The sequence below is a fragment of the Triticum aestivum genome, chromosome 4D (assembly GCF_018294505.1).
Source record: "Triticum aestivum cultivar Chinese Spring chromosome 4D, IWGSC CS RefSeq v2.1, whole genome shotgun sequence".
NCBI classification, from domain to species: domain Eukaryota; kingdom Viridiplantae; phylum Streptophyta; class Magnoliopsida; order Poales; family Poaceae; genus Triticum; species Triticum aestivum.
In genome coordinates, this window is record NC_057805.1 from 294,656,408 (window position 1) to 294,676,589 (window position 20,182).

Consider the following 20,182-nt stretch of genomic DNA (forward strand, 5'->3'; position numbering starts at 1 on the left):
GTGGAGGCTAGAAAATAGATTGAGAAGCAACCAACCAAGAAACAAAAAATCGCATAAGCGAGCATTAAGCATAACTGACACCGAATAATGCACCATAAGTAGGATGTAATTTCATCGCATAACTATTGATTTTCGTGCTTGCATAGGGAATCACAAACCTTAACACCAATATTCTTACTAAAGCATAATTACTCACCAACATGACTCACATATCACTGTCATCATATCTCGAAACTATTACAAGGAATCAAGTTTAATTTGTCCAATGATCTTCAAGAGAGTTTTTATTATATCCCTCTTGAATATCTATCACTTTGGGACTAATTTCATATGTTGTTTTTGATAAGCTCAAACAAATTTAAGTGAAGAACATGAGCATAACATTTTTCTTCTCTCAAAAAAATATAAGTGAAGCATGAGAGAATTTCTTCAAAAATTTACTAACTCTCAAATAAATCTAAGTGAAGCATGAGAGCATTTCTTCAAAAATATTAAAGCACACCATGTTCAAAAAGATATAAGTGAAGCACTAGAGCAATTCCATAGCTCAAAAAATTTAAGTGACGCATAAAGAGCAATTCTATCAAATCATAGCAGAATTTTGGCTCTTTCAAATAGGTGTGTCTAGCAAGGATAGATGACACAAACTAAAAAGCAAAACAAGCAAAGACTCATATAATACAAGACGCTCCAAGCAAAACTCATGATATGTGACGAATAAAAATATAGCTCCAAGTAAAATACCGATGGTCGTTTGAAGAAAGAGGGGATGCCTTCCGGGGCATCCCCAAGCTTAGTTGCTTGGTTCTCCTTGAATAATAACTTCGGGTGTCATGGGGCGTCCCCAAGCTTAGGCTCTTATCACTCCTTATTCCTTCATCCATCGTGATCTCACCAAAAACTTGAATACTTCAATCACGCAAAACTTAACAAAACCTTCGTGAGGTCAGTTAGTATAACAAAGCAAATCACCACTCTAAGTACTATTGCAAACCCATTCATATTTTATTTTTGCATTATATCTACTGTATTCTAACTTTACCATGGCTTATACCCCCCAATACAATCCATAGATTCATCAAAATAAACACACAATGCAAAGAAAACAGAATCTGTCAAAAACAGAACAATCTGCAGTAATCTGGTAACTTCATATATTTCTGTAACTCCAAAAATTCTGAAAATTAGGACATCATAGGAAAGTTGTATATAAATCCTGTGTTCAGAATTTTATCATGCTTCTATTATTTATTAAAATTATTTTACTATGCAAAAGTTTCTATTTTTTAACAAGATCAAATCAACTATCACCAAACATGATCCCAAAGGCTTTACTTGGCACAAACACTAACTAAAACATAAAAAACACAATCATAACACTAGCATAATTGTACAAACACTCAAAAACAGAAAGAAAAAGGCAAAAATAAAATTTATTCATTGGGTTGCCTCCCAACAAGCGCTATCATTTTATGCCCTTAACTAGGCATAACGCAAAGATTCAAGTATTGTCATCTTTAGTTTTTGATCCGTAGGATGCCCTCGTGATTGATTCATATGGTGGCTCCATTCTTGTTCTAGGGAAGTGTTCCATACCCTTTCTTAGTGGAAATTGAAATTTAATATTCCCTTCTTTCATATCAATCACAACACCTATAGTGCGTAACAACGGTCTACCAAGTATAATAGGACAAGACAGATTGCAATCAATATCAAGAAAAGTAAAATCTATGGGCACATAATTCCTTTTTGCAAGAATAAGAACATCATTAATTCTCCCCATAGGATTTTAATAGTAAAATCCGCCAAGTGCAAATTAAGATAACATTCTTCAATATCGGTAAGACCAAGCACATCACATAAAGATTTCGGAATTGTGGAAACACTAGCACCCAAATCACAAAAAGCAAAACACTCATAATTTTTAATCTTGACTTTGATAGTAGGTTCCCATTCATCATGTAATTTTCTAGGAATTGAAATCTCTAATTCCAACTTTTCTTCTAAAGCTTTCATCATGGCATCTACGATATGTTTAGTAAAAGCTTTATTTTTTCATAAGCATGGGGTGAATTTATCATGGATTGCAACAAAGAAATACATTCAATCAAAGAACAATTATCATAATTAAAGTCTTTGTAATCCAAAAGAGTGGGCACATCACTAGTTAAAGTTTTGACCTCTTTAAACCCACTTTTATCAATTGTCTCAACAAGATTTTCACCCTCCGAATTATCGGGACGCCTTCTAGCTAAAGTTGACTCTTCTTCAGTTCCTTCATCATCAATTTTAATTTTACTAAATAAGGAATCAATAGAAGAAACACCAATCATTTTAAGATCTTCATCATTTTTATGAAAGCAATCACTAGAAAATGCTCTTTCTAAAAATTCTCTTTTAGCTCTAAGCATAGCGGTTCTTTTCTTACTTTCATCCATAGAAACATATAAAGCTTTAATTGATTCATTAATATCAACCTTAGCTGGAAGAAATTTAATCTTGAGGTTTTCTACTTCATGCGAAATTCTATCAATACTCCTAGACATATCATCAATCTTATTCAACTTTTTTTCTATCGTAGTATTGAAAGGTTTTTAGGCTTTGATAAATTATTTAATATTATTCTCAAGATCAGAGGTGTTCCTATTAATATTGTAAGAAGAATTACCATAATTATTAGAGAAATTTCCAGGAAAAGGCCTATATATGCATTGTTATTAAAATTGTTTCGCGAGACAAAATTCACATCTACGGGATCACTATTTTGACCAATCGAAGTAGACAAATAAGATAAATAAGAGCACTTTAACTAGCAACCAATTTCATAAAAGCATCAACTTTTTCACTCAACGTACTAATTTCTTCAATCGAATTAACCTTCTTACTAGTAGGTGCTCTTTCGGTATGCCATTGTGAATAATTTGCCATAATATTGTCAAGCAATTTAGTAGCTTCACCCAAAGTAATTTCCATAAAAGTACCACCTGCGGCGGAATCTAAAAGATTTCTAGAAACAAAATTCAGTCCCGCATCATTTTTTTGTATAATCATCCAAAGATTCAAACCCTGAGTAGGACAATTTCTTAGCATCAATTTCATTCTTTCCCAAGATTGCGCAACATGTTCATGCTCAAGTTACTTAAAATTCATGATTTGAGTCCTAAGGGAAATAATTTTTGCGGGCGGAAAATACTTAGTAATAAAAGCATCTTTGCACTTATCCCAAGAATCGATACTATTGCGAGGCAACAAAGAAAACCAAATTTTTACACGATCCCGCAAAGGGAAAGGAAATAATTTCAACTTCACAATATCATTGTCCACATCTTTTTTTTGCATATCACACAATTCTACGAATGTGTTTAGATGGGACGCGACATCATCATTAGGAGTACCGGAAAATTGCTCTTTCATAACAAGATTCAACAAAAGCGGCATTAATATCACAAGATTCCGCACTACTGGCGGGAGGAGCAATCGGAGTGCTAATAAAATCATTGTTATTGGTATTGGAAAAATCACACAACTTGATATTTTCTTGAGACATTGTGACTACGCAAACAAGATTGCAAACAAAAACAAATCTGATGGGAAAACAGCGAACGAAAAAGAGAGTGAATAAAATGACAATTTTTTGTGAAGTGGGGAGATGAAAACGAGAGGCAAATGGCAAATAATGTAAATTGCAAGGAGATGAGATTTGTGATTAGGAACCTGAAAGATGTTGATGATGTCTCCCTGGCAACGGCGCCAGAAATTCCTTTTGATGTCGCTTGAAAGTGCGTCGGTATTTCCCCAAAGAGGAAGGGATGATGCAGTACAACTACGGTAGGTATTTCCCTCAATTTTCAAGTTGACGGGATAAAAATTGTGGTAGATTGGATAAATAGATCTCGATAAAACATGAAATAAAAGATGCAAATAAAAAGTGCAGCAAGGTATTTTTGGGTTTTTAGAATAATAGATCTAAAAATAAAAGCAAATAAAAATAGGTCTCAAAGCAAATAACAGATTGGAAAGCAAATATGATAAAGAATAGACTCGAGGGCCGTAGATTTCACTAGTGGCTTCTCTCAAGAAATAGCACACGATGGGTAAACAAATAACTGTTGGGCAATTGATAGAAGATCGAATAATTATGAGATATCCAAGGCAATGATCAATATATAGGCATCACAACCAAGATTAGTAGACCGACTCCTGCTTGCATATACTACTATTACTCCACACATCGACCGCTATCCAGCATGCATCTAGTGTATTAAGTTCATGGAGAAACGGAGTAATGCAATAAGAACGATGACATGATGTAGACGAGATCTATTCATGTAGGAATAGCCTCGTCTTGTTATCCTTAATAGCAATGATACATGCGTGTCTTGCTGCCCCTTCTGTCACTGGGAAAGAACACCGCAAGATCGAACCCATCACAAAGCACCTCTTCCCATGGCAAGAAAATTCGATCTAGTTGGCCTAACGAAACGAAACTTTGTGACGATTTTGTCTTTTACAGAAAATCAATAAGAGCTTTTTCCTTGTTTTTGTCTTTTACAGAAAATCAATACCAAACGGAGCAAAACTTTTTGACGATTTTTCTTGGACAACAAGACACCTAGGAAGCTTTCGGAGGAGGCCAGAAGACCCACGAGGAGGCCACAAGCCCTAGGGGCGCGCCCTGGGGGGGCGCCCCTAGGCTTGTGGGCCCCTCGCAACTCTTCTAACCCTAATCTCTTCTCTATAAATACCCAAATATTCCCCTTACGTCAGAGGGCACACCAAAAATACTTTTCCGCCACCGCAAGCTTCTGTTCTCGTGAGATCCCATCTTGGGGCCTTTTCCGGCACTCTGCCGGAGGGGGATGCGATCACGGAGGGCCTCTATACCAACCTTGTTGCCCTTCTGATGATGTGTGAGTAGTTTACCACGGACCTAAGGGTCCATAGCTAGTAGCTAGATGGCTTCTTCTCTCTCTTTGATCTTCAATGCAATGTTCTCCTCGATGTTCTTGGAGATCTATTCGACGTAATCTTCTTTTGCGATGCATTTGTTGAGATCCGATGAATTGTGGATTTACGATCAGATTATCTATGAATATAATTCGAGTCTTCTTTGAACTCTTTTATGCATGATTAAGATAGCTTTGTCTTTCTCTCCGATCTATCGATTTGATTTGGCCGACTAGATTGTTTTTTCTTGCAGTGGGAGAGGTGCTTTGTGATGGGTTCAATCTTGTGGTGTCCTCACCAAGTGAAAGTAGGGGTAGCGAGGCACGTATTGTATTGTTGCCATTAAGGATAAAAACATGGTTTTTTACCATATTGATTGGATCTATTCCTCTACATCATGTCATCTTGCTTAAGGCGTTACTCCATTCTTATGAAGTTAATACTCTAGATGCATGCTGGATAGCGGTCGATGTGTGGAGTAATAGTAGTAGATGTAGGCAGGAGTCGGTCTACTTGTCATGGACGTGATTCCTATATTCATGATCATTGCCTTAGATATCATCATAACTATGTGCTTTTCTATCAATTGCTCAACATTAATTTGTTTACCCACCGCATGCTTTCTTCAAGAGAGAAGCCTCTAGTGAAACCTATGGCCCCCGAGTCTATTTCTCATCATATATTTTAAGATATATATAAAACCCCAAACCCCAAAATACCTTGCTGTAATTTATTTATATTTACTTTATTTTGCCTTTTACTTATCTTTTATACCTATCTCTATTAGATCTCACTCTTGCTAGTGACCGTGAAAGGATTGACAACCCCTTTTTCGCGTTGTGTGCAAGTGTTTGTTAGTTTGTGCATGTGCATCTATTGGGGACTTGCTTGTACCTCCTACTGGATTGATACCTTGGTTCTTAACTGAGGGAAATACCTATCTCTACTTTGCTGCATCACCCTTTCCTCTTCAAGGGAAAAATCAACGCAAGCTCAAGAAGTAGCAGTCATATTTCCCCCAAAAGTAGTGTCTTGGATACTTGTTGATTTGCTCCAAACCCCAACAAGAAGAGCTAGAGTGCGCATGAAGAAGACAAGCAAGCTAGAGACCACATACTTGATGAGAGTCGACTTGTCTCCATATGATAGCAGGGTGGAGTAGCCAGGCAGTCTCTTTTCGATCCTTTGCATAATAGGCTGAAATTCTTCAATTCTTGGTTTGGCCAATCCCAAAGGTATACCCAAATAATTAAATGGAAAACTGCCTACTTTGCATCCAAAGGAACCATACAATGTTTGAATCTTCTCGTGTCTATTACTAACTGGAACCATCACTGGCTTATCAAAGTTAATCCTTAGGCCTGTGTAGATAGAATAGTACATGAGAAGGTTTTTAACTTGTTCCAACTAAAATTTGTAAGCAGGCATAATCATAACAGTATCATCAGCATAGTGGGTCACTGGAAAATCTGGGCAGTGTGGTGTGACAATAAGTTGATTGACGAGAGCATGTTGTATGGCAGTATTTAGGATGGATTGTAGGAGATCAACAATTAATACAAAGAGAAGGGGAGATAGAGGATCTCCTTGTCTGACTCCTCTCTTACACAAAATTGTTTGCCAAGGACCCCATTGAGAAGCATGTGTGAGAAGATCATGTCCATCCACATTAGCCACCTGGGCTAAAACTTCTAGCAATCATGATCTCTTTGATGGTTTAATGTACAATTGTGTCAAATGCTTTCTCAAAATCTAACTTCAAAATAAGTAGTTCTTTCCTAGAGGAGTGGCATTGGTGAGATGAAGTAGAGGAAGAAGAAAGGAAGGGAGGAAGGAGAGAGTGGGTAGCCGTTGTACTGTGTCGCTTACGTGCTCCAAGTTGGATGCCTTTTCTGTCCCTCGTTCCCTGCTTGAGTAGTCATGACAGACTTGCTAGCTATGGTCCTGGTGTGTGATGCATCTCAAACATATACATAATTTATGAAGTATTCATACTTTATTTAAGTTTTTGGCATAATATTTATTTGGACTGACCTATTAATCAGTGTTAGAGGCCAGTTCATGTTTTCTATTATTTTGGGTTTTTAGGTCAAAAAATTATGGAGCAGGGATGACATGATTTCTGTTAATTATCTATGGAATAAAAGCGTCCTATAGCTAGAAGACGGGAGCCAGGGAGCCACGAGGGCCCCACACATCCAGCCAGTGCGCCCATCCCCTGGCCACGTGAGGGGGTCGCGTTGGAGACCCCTATGTCGGTTGATTACCTTCCTTGCAGCAAGAAAGATATTATAATAATAAAAAAACTCAAAATTTTAGTCTGGTCGGAGTTACGGATCTCCATCTATAAAAGAAATGATGCTCGGCAGAAATAGTACCGAAAACAAGACAAACAAGAGAGATCCGGTCTATGGGGAGATTCCATCTTTTCTCAAAGGGCCAAGGCAGAAGAAGGAGGGCCCCCTTCCCCTTCTCCTCTGGTAGTGCCAGAGCGCTGCCAGGGACATCTCCATTATACCATCACCAACAACTATCTCTCCGTTCTCATGGTCATGTGTGAATAGTTCATCCTTGGGTTGAGGGTATGTACTAGTAGCAATGTGTTTGATCTCTCCCTCCCATGTTCCTAAAAGATTCAGATCTTGATTGTATCATGAACTTTGTTAATATAGTTGGATCATATGATGCTCCCTCCTCTAATTTTTGTGATGATTTGTGTCTTACTCCTTGAATTTTATGATGCTTTCCCCTCTATAACTCGTAGCTAGGAGTGAAACTGTTCAGATCGTGTGTGGTAAGGTCACCACTAGTGAGAAGTGGTGACACCACCTTATGCAGGTTACAACCAACCAACGTGTGATATGTGCGCCTAAGGCAATGCGGCCAACCAAAAGGCGGGTCAAATTTAGTTCCCTCGGAGCATCTACAACCGGACCTCTCAAACATGTCTCAAACGCCCGGGCAGGCCGTCCGGTGACTAAATGGCTACAAAAAACCGACCCGACCGTAGCTCTCAAACTGCGGATAAACGCCCAGGCTGACCGGCACCCCTCATATCCAGCCCAAATATAGGGCTGATATGAGGCCGCCCGGGTGCGTCCACCACGTCAGCCCGACCCACCATTGCCCCACCCCGACCTCGCGAAACCCCCCTCCGGAGCAAACCTAGCTCACTTCACTCCGCTCCGCTCCCCGACGCTCCCCTTTCCCCAGTTCGTCCAATCCCTAGCACTGGTGAGCATGTCAAGCACCGGCAGCCACTTCGATGGCAGCTCCGAAGACGAGTACGAGCTGGCACTCCCGTATCATGCTCGAGCGCTCGCGGGTCGATACGGGCGGAAGCTCTGGGCCGCAGCGCCGACACCGAGCCTTCCCGCCCCGCGCGCGGATCTGCGCTGCCTGCCCAATCCACTCCGCCCCCCCGACGACCTCCTCCACCTCCGGCTGCTGCTCCGCGCAGGCAGCGGTGGGTTCTAGTGCCTGCTCCGCCGGCGCCGCGGATGCGGACTTCGGAGGCGCGCGCCACCCGTCGTGAGAGGCAGAGGGCAAGGGAGATGGGGCGGCGGGTCTGACGGGGCTGCGCAGTCCGTCCGTCGCCGCGGTGTGATGTCGGTGCCCGATGAGAAGGAGCGTCTCCTCCAGTGGGTGTACCGTCGGTCACTTACCACGACGGAGAAGGATGCCCGACGGCTCTGGAGGATCAACGCCAAGCAGCTCCGGCATTGAGCAATCCGAGCGGGAGGCGGCGAGGGTGGCCAAGCTCAAGAGCAAGCAAGACCGCATTGTCTGGTGCTTGCAAGGCTACATCGTCATCCCCGATTCCTCCTCCGTCGACGGGCCCGACTCCAACTGCTCCGATGTCGACCCACCTCCTACTGCGGACGCCTACAGCAGGGCCGGCGAGGAAGTGGTGAAGCTCGCCCTCTCCTTTTATATAACACAGTTCTAGTATGTAGTTACAATGTGCCGGATCGTTGAACTGTGTGAACTATGCCCGTTTGGTGATCTTCTGATAATGTTTATGTGAATTATGCCCGTTTGGTATCGGTTTATATGTCCGTTTTCTATCGATTTTGATCGTTTGGTGATCTACGTATTACGTTGCATGAATTTATATGGACATGAGGTGCTGGATATGAGATACCTGGGTGTGGAGGCGTGGATTTAAGGAGTGCCCCGCCAGTGTCCACGAACGCGTCCGCGGTTGAGGGGTCAGATTTGCAAAGTTCGGTTGTAGATGCTCTTAGGCAGCTAACCTGTATACAAACCACCAAACTATATGCAGAAGATGATTTATAGGCTGTTTTTCCTCAGCCAGCCCATCTAAAAATCACATGCAATGCAACCAAAATCGATGCTAAACACCTCCTAAAGGTGCAGGATCATTTCTCACAGCGCGCAGAAACACACACACAAAAGAGAAAAAACCTTCTCGTGTCACGGAAGGCGAGCGAAAACCCCACCCGCTTCCCGCCCGAACCCCCAAACTCCCCGCCGGCAGCCACGCCTTTGGACGGTGATGTCGGCGGACGCCGTCGATGGCCCTCCCTCGTCGCAGCAACCCCCACGGCCCACCGTGGAATCTGTCCTCCAACTCGCCTCCCGCGACCCCTCAGCCGCGGTTCCCCTCCTACCCGCTCTCCCGCCAGACGCCCTCGCCGACCTCCTCTGCTCCCTCTCCGCCGCCTCCCCCCCGAACCACCTCTCCCTCCTCCCAGCCCTGCTCTCCCTCTCCCCAAACCCCTCGGCGGCCTCCGCTGCCTTCTCCTCCCTCCTCAACGCGCCCAGCTGGCCGTCTCCGACCCTCCTCGCCGTCGCCTCCCTCCTGCGCGACCTCCCCGTGTCATTCCGATCCCGCGTTCCGGACTGCCTATCTAAGGTTCTCTCCCTCCTCCCCGGCGCCGATGTCCAGGACCTCCCCGCGCTCGCCTATCAGCTCCTACTCCTCGCCTCCAAACCGCTCCACCCCCGGCTCGTCCTCTCCGGCCTCCTCCGCTTCTTCGGCGGCCGCCACGGCGCCCGTGTGCGCGCCCCGCCGTCCATCGCACGGCAGGTCGCGGGCACCGTGCTGATGCACGTCGCCTTCGCGGTTAAGCAGGACCCTGCACTGGCAAGGGAGGTGGTAGCCGCCGTCAAGGCCAATGCCGCGGGTGTGCTCAACGGATTCGCCGTGGCGGTACTGCTGTCCGTGGCACGCGTGCGGAGGTTCAATGACAGTGCTGTGGGCGTGCTCCGGGACGCTGCCACTACATCACGCCGGGATTATCGGATGTCGAGGTGAGGGCATTGTTGTCTAATTGGGATGTATTTAGCGTACATATTTGTTCTGAGATGTACTATTTAGCATCCATATTTGTTCTGATTGGCTGGTTTCGTAACCAATGTCTTATAGGCGCTGCAAGTGGTTGCCAGATCCCCTCAAAGAGGAAAGCGTGGAGGCTGCTCATTGTGTTGAGAAGGCACTACTGAAAGCAGTGAGGAATTTGTATTTTGAATCTGTGATGATCAGAATACTCTACCTTGGATTCTTATTTCTCTTTGGGATTGTAAATTGGGCCTAATATGCAGGTCGCTGAGAGCATTGGTGGGAGGGAGCATGTTGTTCCAAGCATTGTTCAGGTAGGTTTTCTCCTGTTAGAAGCCTCAAATGGTGATCCAGGGGACGAAGATGGTCCAGACGAAGGGGTTATGAGCACTGAAGAAATTGGTGTTAATATGCTCAAGTCGTTGTTTGAGACCCATGAAATGGCACGCACTGAGGTATTATGATCAAGGCGGTTTGATCTTTTTGTTGGGGAGTCAGTTATGATTAGATGCTCGATTCATTTAATATGACATAGCATGTTTCCATTGGTTTACTTTTTTTCCCATTGGTTTACTTGAGGTCAGATAATTGAACAATGCAAGTTCCGGATCCTCTCAGCAAAGCCCCAGCAAAGTGCACCAGTTCTTCGGTAACAGAAGCTCGAAATCCCGTTAAAAGCTTGCGGAGTATACTTTCTTTCTAGTAAATTCTGTCTTTTTCTACAGGTTGCTTGGATGCTTAGTTCGGAGTCATCCGTTTCCAATGCTAGAATACGTTGCACACCTGAAGGAGTTACTGGACTATTTGCCCTTCATGAATGACAAGATATCGACGGGTCTGATAAATTGCATCTTGCCACTCACTAAGTTCAGCCGTGATCTCAAGGTCTGTGACCTTAACAGTATTCCATGCTTTTGTTGTTGTGAACTGGGGTATGATGATTGTGGTGGAATCAATTTTCAGGATTACATAATATTGGTAGTAAGGAAGGCCATGTTCAAGCGGGCGGATGCTGTCCGGATTGCCGCTACAAATGCTATAGTTGAGCTGATTGTAACAGAGAGCGAGTATAGGAAAAATGAAGCTAATCCTTTTCAAGATTCATCAAGTCAACCGAGCTCTAGCCAGCAACCTGAAATACATCGAGAGGTTGGTGTGGAACTCTTTCAAGAATTAAGTGGATTGCTTCGCAGATGTCTTTCGCAGCAGGTATCTTACAGATATACTGTGCCACCTATTTGTTCTATCCTTCATCTATAGCAATGCAGATATAGTTCCTGACATAGCTACTCTGCTATTACAGGCTAGAGTCAAAACAGTTTTGTACGAGGGTCTCATTCGAATTGTTACCTCCGATCCAGATGTTGCAGACAATGTACTTGATTTCCTGTGGCCCCACTTCTTAAATTATTACATAGAGGTAAAACTACCCAAGAGATTCTTGTGTCCGCTTCTGTCCACTTGATACTATAGATTCGCTCAAGTACATTCTTTTCGCAAGCCAAATAAAGTTGTTCTTATGGGATGCTGTTGCCTGAATTGCTTCAGAATGCAGAATGCCCCCTTAAAATGGATTCATGCTTTAAAGTTGAGAATGCCAAAGTATGTATGGTGGAACCTTTGGATTGCCTACTGTCATGTGTCTCGTGCATTCTTCGAGCTCAACAAAATAGTAAATGTCACCGACCACGTGATGCATATTGGAAGTGTTTCGGTTTTGCTCCTTCCCAGGATAATGAGGTTTGCTCTTTCCTCACTTTGAAATCCTTAACTAATTGGTTTAAGCATAATATATTCCGAATCTATGCTACTGTCAGGTTGGAAGATCCTCATCAAGGGACTTGTTCATGAAAGGATTATCAAATATCCAAAAGTATTTGAGGAAATGCCTCACAGAAGGTTTGTGATAAAGGCATCCTGTTGGTGCTTAACCCTATTATTTTATATGACACATGTTTTGTGCTTACAGTTTGCTGTTGATTTATGACAGATCAACGAGGACAGACCCAAGAAGCTGGTTCTGCTTCTTCATCTTTGGAGATAGTCCAGTGTCATAATGTTTTTATGCCTGGAATCGTTGAGGTTTTTGTTGATTTTGCCGCTTCAAAACTAGCGGAAGCTGCTGATGAACCAAAGGAGAAGTTAGAAAAAGAAATACTGGAGCTCGTTGATGCTCACAGTGGCTTTGAGAGGAAAACAAGCAAGAGCAGGGAGAAAGTTGCACGAAGAAGAGGGGATTCAAGAGGTGCTACAGATAGGCAGACTAATGAACCTAAGGAAAATTCAAATGCTTCTTTGCTGAAATTACATGAAAAGAGGGGGGAATTTATGAATTCAAGTTTGTATGAGCTTGTAGTGATGTGTGCCAGACAGTGCCATGCTGATAAATATGATAAAGGCAGCCAGCGTCCTAGCCAATCTAAATTGAATCAGAGCTCCAGTCTATTATCCTTTGTACTGAAAGCCTGCCTTGAGATGTTCAGATCACTTACAGCTAAGTCAAGTGGTCTGGCCATTGGAAATCTAAGAAGAACGCTGTATGAAGATGTAAAAAACTTAGCGCAGCCAATTGTGAAGCTCATATGGTGGCTTACGTTGGATTCAGAGCAAAAGAATGGTGGATTCAAGAAGAACACAACCCAAGGGAAGAGAACAGTTGAAAACAAAAAGGATCAGTTATATCTGGCATTGACATGCTTTAAAGAACTTTTTAAACTAAGTGTATCAGAAGACCGTTCTAGTGACATTATTGATCTTCTGATATCTTCAGCTCCTTCAAATATAGAGGATATGATGGAAGCTGACCAGCTTCATGACAATGACACTACTGTGACTGAGAATCCAGAAAAAAGAGGCGCTCATGTTTTTCTGAACATATTGAAGATGTTATATGCTAGAGCCCTTTCCCAATCCCTTTCACGTGAATCCGAGGTAAGCATAATGGTAATCTGAGTAGGAAAGCAACATATGATGGATGCTGTTTCTACTGTTTTACATTATTATAACTCTGATGATCAGTTGCACCTATTTAGCATAATAAGCATAATGCACAGTAGATGTTTCTGCTTCTGTACTGTTCATTTAGTTGGAAATATTTGCACATGCTCCTAGTTTACATGTTACTTGTTGGCCTGCTTATGTTATTTAGGGCGGAAGTTGTGCCACAGTTTAGTTCTACTCCCTCCGTTCCAAAATAATTGAAGTTATACATTTGTCGTAAGTCAAACTTGCTTAAGTTTGACCAACTCTATAGAAAAATGTGCTAAGATCTACAACACCAACACATAGTATAAAAATATATTTCATAAAGAATCTCATGAGACTAATTTGATGTTCTAGATTTAATATATTTTCTGTAGACTTGGTCAAACTTAAACAAGTTTGACTTAGGACAAACCTAGAACTTCAATTATTTTGGAACAGAGGTAATAGATGATATAGATTAGTTGACATTTTCATATTCTAGATAACTTATCCGTCCAAACTTGCTGTTCTCAGTCTTTGAGTGATTTGGTTTTCTTTGTTTTAGGTATGTGCGGGTATGTCATGCCAGATACCATGTTATGTGTTAACAAATAACTATCCACAAAATAATCCTCATTGAAGATACAAGTGAATAATTTGATCTTAATGGTTTGCTTTGGTAGATAATCTAAAGTTCTCTCACAAATGGAAAAACTAAAGTTCATGTTCATTTCTGCAGGCTGTATCTGAACTGATTTTTGGCATATCAAGGAAACTGCATCCGGATCAGAGGCATCTTGTGGGACATTGGGCTGCAGGCTTATGTCGAAAGAATACTGTCCAAAGCCCAACCACCGCACAAGAGATGGTAAAACTTGCTGTCCATCTTATGACAACTCCAGATGACATGATTCTTGTGCATGAGATGACAACAGAGTTGAAGAAATTAATAGCCTCCGGAGACGAGGAGTCTGTAGATTCTTCCGAGGCATTTCTCATTGTCAATTGTAAAACAAAAAATTCACTTGTTGCTGTCTTCCTTCACATGGTTGATTCATCTCTTATTGAACTGGAATGGGGTCTTGGTAAGCTTAAGGCAATGCTCACATTAGGTTATGGCTCTTCTAATGTTGACGAGGACCAGCCAGCAGATGAAAGGACGCAAAGAATGTTTCTGGAGGAAGCACTCTACTCAAGATCAACATCAGTAGTTCATGTCCTTTCGTCTTTCACACATATGAGCCTTAAGGGTAGGTTGAAAAAGTATCATAAAACGCCTATATTGTTACATTCCTCTATTCAGTCTGATTTTACCTTTGCATACTCAGATTCTCAGGCAGAGCAGTTTCTGAAACTGACTGCAAAGTTCTACAAGCTCTTGGCTCGCATCTCAAAGTCTCAGATTGCACCTAAGGGCTACAAGCAGTTCATACCAGGTCTCAAATTTCAGAAAATGGCGGAAGTAACTTGCAGGATGCTTACTGCTCCACTTTACAATTTTGTCTTTACACTTCAAGAGGTCTGTGGCACTCTATAAATACACTGTCCACGCTTATGGCTCCTGTGATCTCAGTTTAAAAGCTTCTTGTTTTCTCGTTTACTTTCTTGTGTGTTACAGAGTGAGCAACCACACAAAAAAGGAATCCTCGCGAAGATTAAAAGGGAGAGCAAATGCATTCCTGATCTTATTTTCCAGGTGGAGGATTATGAGAAGTACCTAATCCAGTTAAGCAAACTCACAAAGGTGAACCTTTTGAGGCATGCCAAGCGTAGCGTAGCAAGAGATTTTCGGATACAACCAAAGGAGAAAGCTGCAGAAGAAGAACGTGAAGGGGATTCTCCTCCAGCGACTGCTGCATCACCTGAGAGTGACCCTGAGGAGGATGTAGAAGAAGGTCCAGATGTTCCCGCTGATGAAAACCTGCAGGCAAGTGCACAACATGATGACGCCGTCCAAGATTCTGAATCCGACGGAGAAGAGGAGGAAGTATTAGTACACAGGAAGAGAGCTAATGCAAACCAAGTTGTCCAAGATTCTGAATCCGATGGAGAAGAGGAGGAAGTATTAGCACGCAGGAAGAGAGGTAAGACAAGCCAGATGGTCCAAGATTCTGAGTCTGATGGAGAAGAGGAGGAACTGTTAGCACGGAGGAAGAGAGCCAAGACAAACCAAATCATCCAAGATTCTGAATCTGATGAAGATGCTGAAGGCGAGTGAATTTTCTGTAGGCAGCAATCAGAAAGCACAAGTCATACTCGTAGGAATTATAGAGCAATACTCGTAGATAGTTTTGAACTGTTTCTGTTGGTTAACCTGTTGAATTTAGATGATATATAAGGTGTAATCGCAATCATTGTGCTCTTGCTCTTGGTTACATTTTTCTCATGAATTTTAACACGAACCATATTTCTTTTGGAGCGAGACATATACTACTGTACTATGTTGGCAATCTTTGATGACTGAATTTAGTCCTTCCTGTCTTACTGTGCTTCATTCCGTGCCAATATGAGCTTCCTGTATTGAAACGACTTGAGATATATTAGCCTGACTTGATTTATCTTGCCCATTGATGACGGCGGATCTCGGCGGCGTGGCGTAGTGGAGACTCGGCGCCCGATGCGCGGAGATGGACTCGCGCAGGAGGGTGTCGTTGTCTGGCGTCGTGGTGGCGTCGGCGGCAGCTAGATCGGGCTAGGTAGATGCAGCAGTACAACTCTGAAGATGGATTGGTGGCAGGTGGCTACGGCGGCCTCATACCCGGCGGGCGTCCTGGTTGAGGAGCACGCTGGACTGGTGGGTGCCCATACCCGGCAGGCGTCCTGGTTGGGACCTCAGGCCTTAGATGTTAGGTTTGGCTGCGAGGTATGTTTGGTATTAGGCCTAGACTATCAGCGCCCCTTCATCAACTGGATATGAGTAGCGACAGATGTTGCTCAGACGGTGGCTTCAGTCTTACTGTTGTATGACTTTGTAAGGTCTTGTGTTAATAATTATTAAAATGACGGTATGCATCATCCAGATGCAGAGGCTGGGGTCTTCCTTCTTTTCTAAAAAAAGGCATATTGTCCCAGTACAAAGTGCAGTGATCCATGTCTAGCACCCTATCAGGAGGTAGCTGATGTTTTTTTTCTTTTCAAAAAACGGCGGTAGCTGATGTTTCTGATGGTTGCGCACGCTCGGCAACATCTGAATCTGATCCAAGGCTCCAAGCCACCGGACCGGACCCAACACAACACAGGTTCCTGACCTAGTGCTGGTGCGCACAAACCCATTCGAGTCGACTCCACCGCCAAGCCTATATATGCCTCACTCTTTCGGCTCGCCCGCAAAACCCTAGAACCCACCCCTACGCCGCCGCCGCCGCCGCCATGGTAACATACCTCCCGGCCTGCCTTGTCGACGCTGATCTATGTAACCGTGGGCACGATCTGACCCATCTCCTGTCCTCTCTCGTGGCAGGGTATCGACCTCGTCGCCGGCGGCCGTAACAAGAGGACCAAGCGCACCGCGCCAAAGTCGGACGATGTCTACCTCAAGCTTCTGGTGAAGGTAAGCCACACGTTCACCTCGATCCGGTGGAGTCCTCCCCATTTCCTGCCGAATTTCGGAATTTATTTCGAGCAGCGTCTCATCCCGATCCGTGTGCGTGCAGCTCTACCGCTTCCTGGTGAGGAGGACCAAGAGCCAGTTCAATGCTGTGATCCTGAAGCGCCTCTTCATGAGCAAGACCAACCGCCCGCCGCTCTCGCTTCGTCGCCTCGTCAAGTTCATGGACGGCAAGGTCTCTTGTTCGTTTGCTTTGGTGTTTATTGATGCGTGATTAGGTTCGTTTCGTTACTTCTGCATGACGCTGTTCGGCTTTGCGATTCTGGAAGTGCAGGACAACCAAATCGCTGTGATCGTGGGTACCATAACCGACGACAAGAGAGTTTACGAGGTGCCGGCGATCAAGGTGGCAGCGCTCAGGTTCACTGAGACGGCAAGGGCCCGCATTGTGAATGCCGGTGGAGAATGCCTCACCTTTGACCAGCTGGCCCTTCGTGCTCCTCTTGGCCAGTACACGGTAATTTCTGCTGCCCACTTATGTTCTCATCCTCACTCGTCACTAAGTTTGTCTACATACGAGCATTGCTATGGATTACAATGTTTTCTATACTCAATAATGCCTAACCGGTGATCCACAGGGAACATATTTGTTACTAGACTTCTTTTTGTTGTTGTCGGCTCATGTCTGACCGTACTATTTCAGATCCTGTTGCATAATCAGATTTAATGTTGCGAAATTTGAACTCAACTTGCCATCTCAGCCATATAAAATATCTTATGGTTCTACTTTTTATATTCATTCATTCAGTCTTGCTTCATCCTGCGAAGGTGGATGTACCTGTATCACCATGGTGCTACTGTCTTGCAAGTAGGAGATAGACTGATGTGCCCAGAACTAGTTTTAATCGCTATGACTCCAGTAGGCAATATGATTGTTTCTTGAGTACAGTTTGTTTTCCTTTCGTCTGAGCATATTGGTGTCTGCACAGTGCTACCCCCATGCTTGTCAGATCACAATCCTATGAAGAAGAGACCCCCAATTTCTGTGCTTAGATGTTCGATCTACTATCCCATTTGGTGTTGCAGGTCATGTCACTTGTGATTGAGTCGTATGTGTCAACATAGATCTACTATCCCATTCGGTGTTGCAGGTCATGTCACTGATTGAGTGGTCATGCATCTCTTGTCCATGTAGTAACAAAATTTGCATTGGAAGGATGGCAGTGACCACACCTGCGCTTCTGTTAATCTGTGAAGCACAAGGGAAAACAGTGGTTGAATTTCTTCAAATGAACTAATACATCATTATTACTCTTCCTTCATTTTATTCTTAAAGATTTATTATCTTTGTATGTGCTCTGGTTTACTGCGGCAGTGATGATACAAACCTTCAGCTTGCATGCCAGTTCTGCTTCTGAGAATTCATGACTGAGAAAGTTGAGATAGCTCTGAGCCTTGAACCTGCACATCTTTTCTAGGATCATTAATGATTTTGACACTTGCATTAGTTATGTTCTTCTTGGGAACCTTACTCTGGACCAAGGAGGTTTAGCTGGTGCATAAATCTATATGGTTGTCTTACCAGCCCATTGCACTATTATGATTGCTTTGGTGCCAAATGATCTAACCGAAATTCTGCTCTTTTGTCTCTCTACATAATGGTAGGTTGCTTCTTCTGGTTTCCTTCAGTCAAATGTTCTAACAACACTACCTCTCTCCTTTTTCTTCTTCCTGAATGATGTAGTTTCAATAGTTGAATTTTTTTTGTGTTCTTGGAAGAACATCATACGATGCATACTCTAGTGGTACATGCTGTATGCAGTGTGGACCAATACTCTGCTTATTGGTTCCCACTAATGGCATCATGATTTTGTTATATGAATGTTTTTTGCTTGCTTAAGTGGTGGGCAGTTTATACTTGAGTATGTACTATGGTAATACTTGAAAATGCATGCACCTGTATATTATGCTACGCTCAATCTGTTGACAAATACTGCTTATTCTAGGGTGCTCTGAATATCGTGATTCTATTGTAGAAATGTTTTCGTGCATTGCATTTTGCATTTTCAGCCATTGATGCAATAAAAACCTACACTTTAGGCATGATTTATTTTAGTGCACATTTTTTTGGGTTGTGATGTTTCAGCCTTGATGTTTGAATGCTAGTCGAGTATTGTCTCCCACTTTTTTGCGACCATGTATTGCCCCTATTGTGTGTAGTATTCATGTCTGTACACTGTTGCGCTGTAAAAATTCCTATTCGTTTCATAATGTTGTTCCTGTTCTTCAAGATATTGCGCTTCTAAATATGCAAATATATGTCATTGCATACTGGCATTGCAACTGGCCCATTACTCTGCTGTTGGTTGTGTACCAAGCAAATCATCACAAATTACAATCGTCTTAACAGGTTCTCCTGAGGGGCCCTAAGAACGCCCGTGAGGCAGTGAGGCACTTCGGTAAGGCTCCTGGTGTGCCGCACAGCCATACCAAGCCTTATGTCCGCTCGAAGGGAAGGAAGTTTGAGAAGGCAAGAGGAAGGAGGAACAGCAGAGGCTTCAAGGTCTAGGTTGTTGCTTGTTCATGTGCTACACAGCTCTTGTTTGAGTCTGAGTTATGTTATTATTAATTGCTAGGATCATCTAAATTTTGTTCGAACGTCATGCACTGTGTAAGAAATTTACATCTGTTTTACCCGATACTGTACTGTTTAACCTCTCTCAACTGGAAATCTTTCAAGTATCTGATCCTCTTGAATGAAGTATGATGGATTGTTTGGTTGCCTGCCGCCCTGTGTCGATTACGTTCTGCATACGTGGTGTTTGGTTGGCAGCACATGAGGCTAAAAGGCTGGCTTTTGGTTGCTCGTGGCCTCTCAACAGGCGGTACCAAATCAAGGCCGTCTTATGTAAGATGTATTATTTTCGACGGAGACCAAGACACATAATTATAGACATGTTACGGCGAAATTACTCTTATCAAATTTGTTGGTTAGTGACAAGTAAATCAGTTAGTCCAGAAAAATAAGAGATGCATGCAATTGACAGAGAGATATTTTCCTTATTTTGCTACAAGAAGAGATACAGACAATCAAGAATGATATACTTTCTTTTTTGGGAGGGATAACAAGGGAATTACAATGAATTAGAAGAAATGCACCTTAGATTCTGGAATTTTATCAGAAATGCACCTTAGATTCTGGAATTATGAGTAGCTACTAAGCAGATGACAATTTGTCATGACATGCCAGGTACTAACAAATCAATAACCCTTATATGAATCAAGGGCGGAAGTTTGTCAATGATGATGGGAAGAAAAGAGATTATTGAAAACATTAAAGAAACGTCATGCTGCAATTGGATATCCTCTGGATGGTCTTAAAACATTTGTCCTTCTATGTGTCAACATAAATTCATATG

General features: G+C 42.8%; 2 protein-coding genes, 1 non-coding gene and 1 pseudogene across 3 annotated transcripts; all 4 read left to right on the top strand.

Moving 5' to 3' along the window:
• The first annotated feature begins 9,358 nt into the window (after nucleotides 1-9,358).
• LOC123097516 (Fanconi anemia group I protein) lies at nucleotides 9,359-15,700 on the top strand. Its single transcript, XM_044519282.1, has 13 exons — nucleotides 9,359-10,224; nucleotides 10,340-10,421; nucleotides 10,516-10,707; nucleotides 10,837-10,901; nucleotides 10,978-11,137; nucleotides 11,216-11,461; nucleotides 11,556-11,672; nucleotides 11,801-11,992; nucleotides 12,070-12,151; nucleotides 12,243-13,183; nucleotides 13,956-14,466; nucleotides 14,545-14,735; nucleotides 14,835-15,700. The coding sequence occupies exons 1-13, from the start codon at nucleotides 9,467-9,469 to the stop codon at nucleotides 15,432-15,434; spliced, it is 4,137 nt and encodes a 1,378-aa protein (XP_044375217.1). The 5' UTR covers nucleotides 9,359-9,466; the 3' UTR covers nucleotides 15,435-15,700.
• A 694-nt stretch (nucleotides 15,701-16,394) lies between these two features.
• LOC123097517 (60S ribosomal protein L18-3) lies at nucleotides 16,395-19,547 on the top strand. The gene is made up of 5 exons (XM_044519284.1): nucleotides 16,395-16,588; nucleotides 16,677-16,766; nucleotides 16,870-16,998; nucleotides 17,098-17,280; nucleotides 19,174-19,547. Exons 1-5 carry the CDS (start codon nucleotides 16,586-16,588, stop codon nucleotides 19,330-19,332), a joined length of 564 nt encoding a protein of 187 aa, XP_044375219.1. The 5' UTR covers nucleotides 16,395-16,585; the 3' UTR covers nucleotides 19,333-19,547.
• Nucleotides 17,982-18,060, top strand: LOC123100941 (uncharacterized; annotated as a pseudogene).
• LOC123100849 (small nucleolar RNA Z223) lies at nucleotides 18,130-18,222 on the top strand. The gene has a single exon (XR_006448482.1). It is a non-coding gene; the product is annotated as a small nucleolar RNA Z223 (small nucleolar RNA).
• Nucleotides 19,548-20,182: the final 635 nt, after the last annotated feature.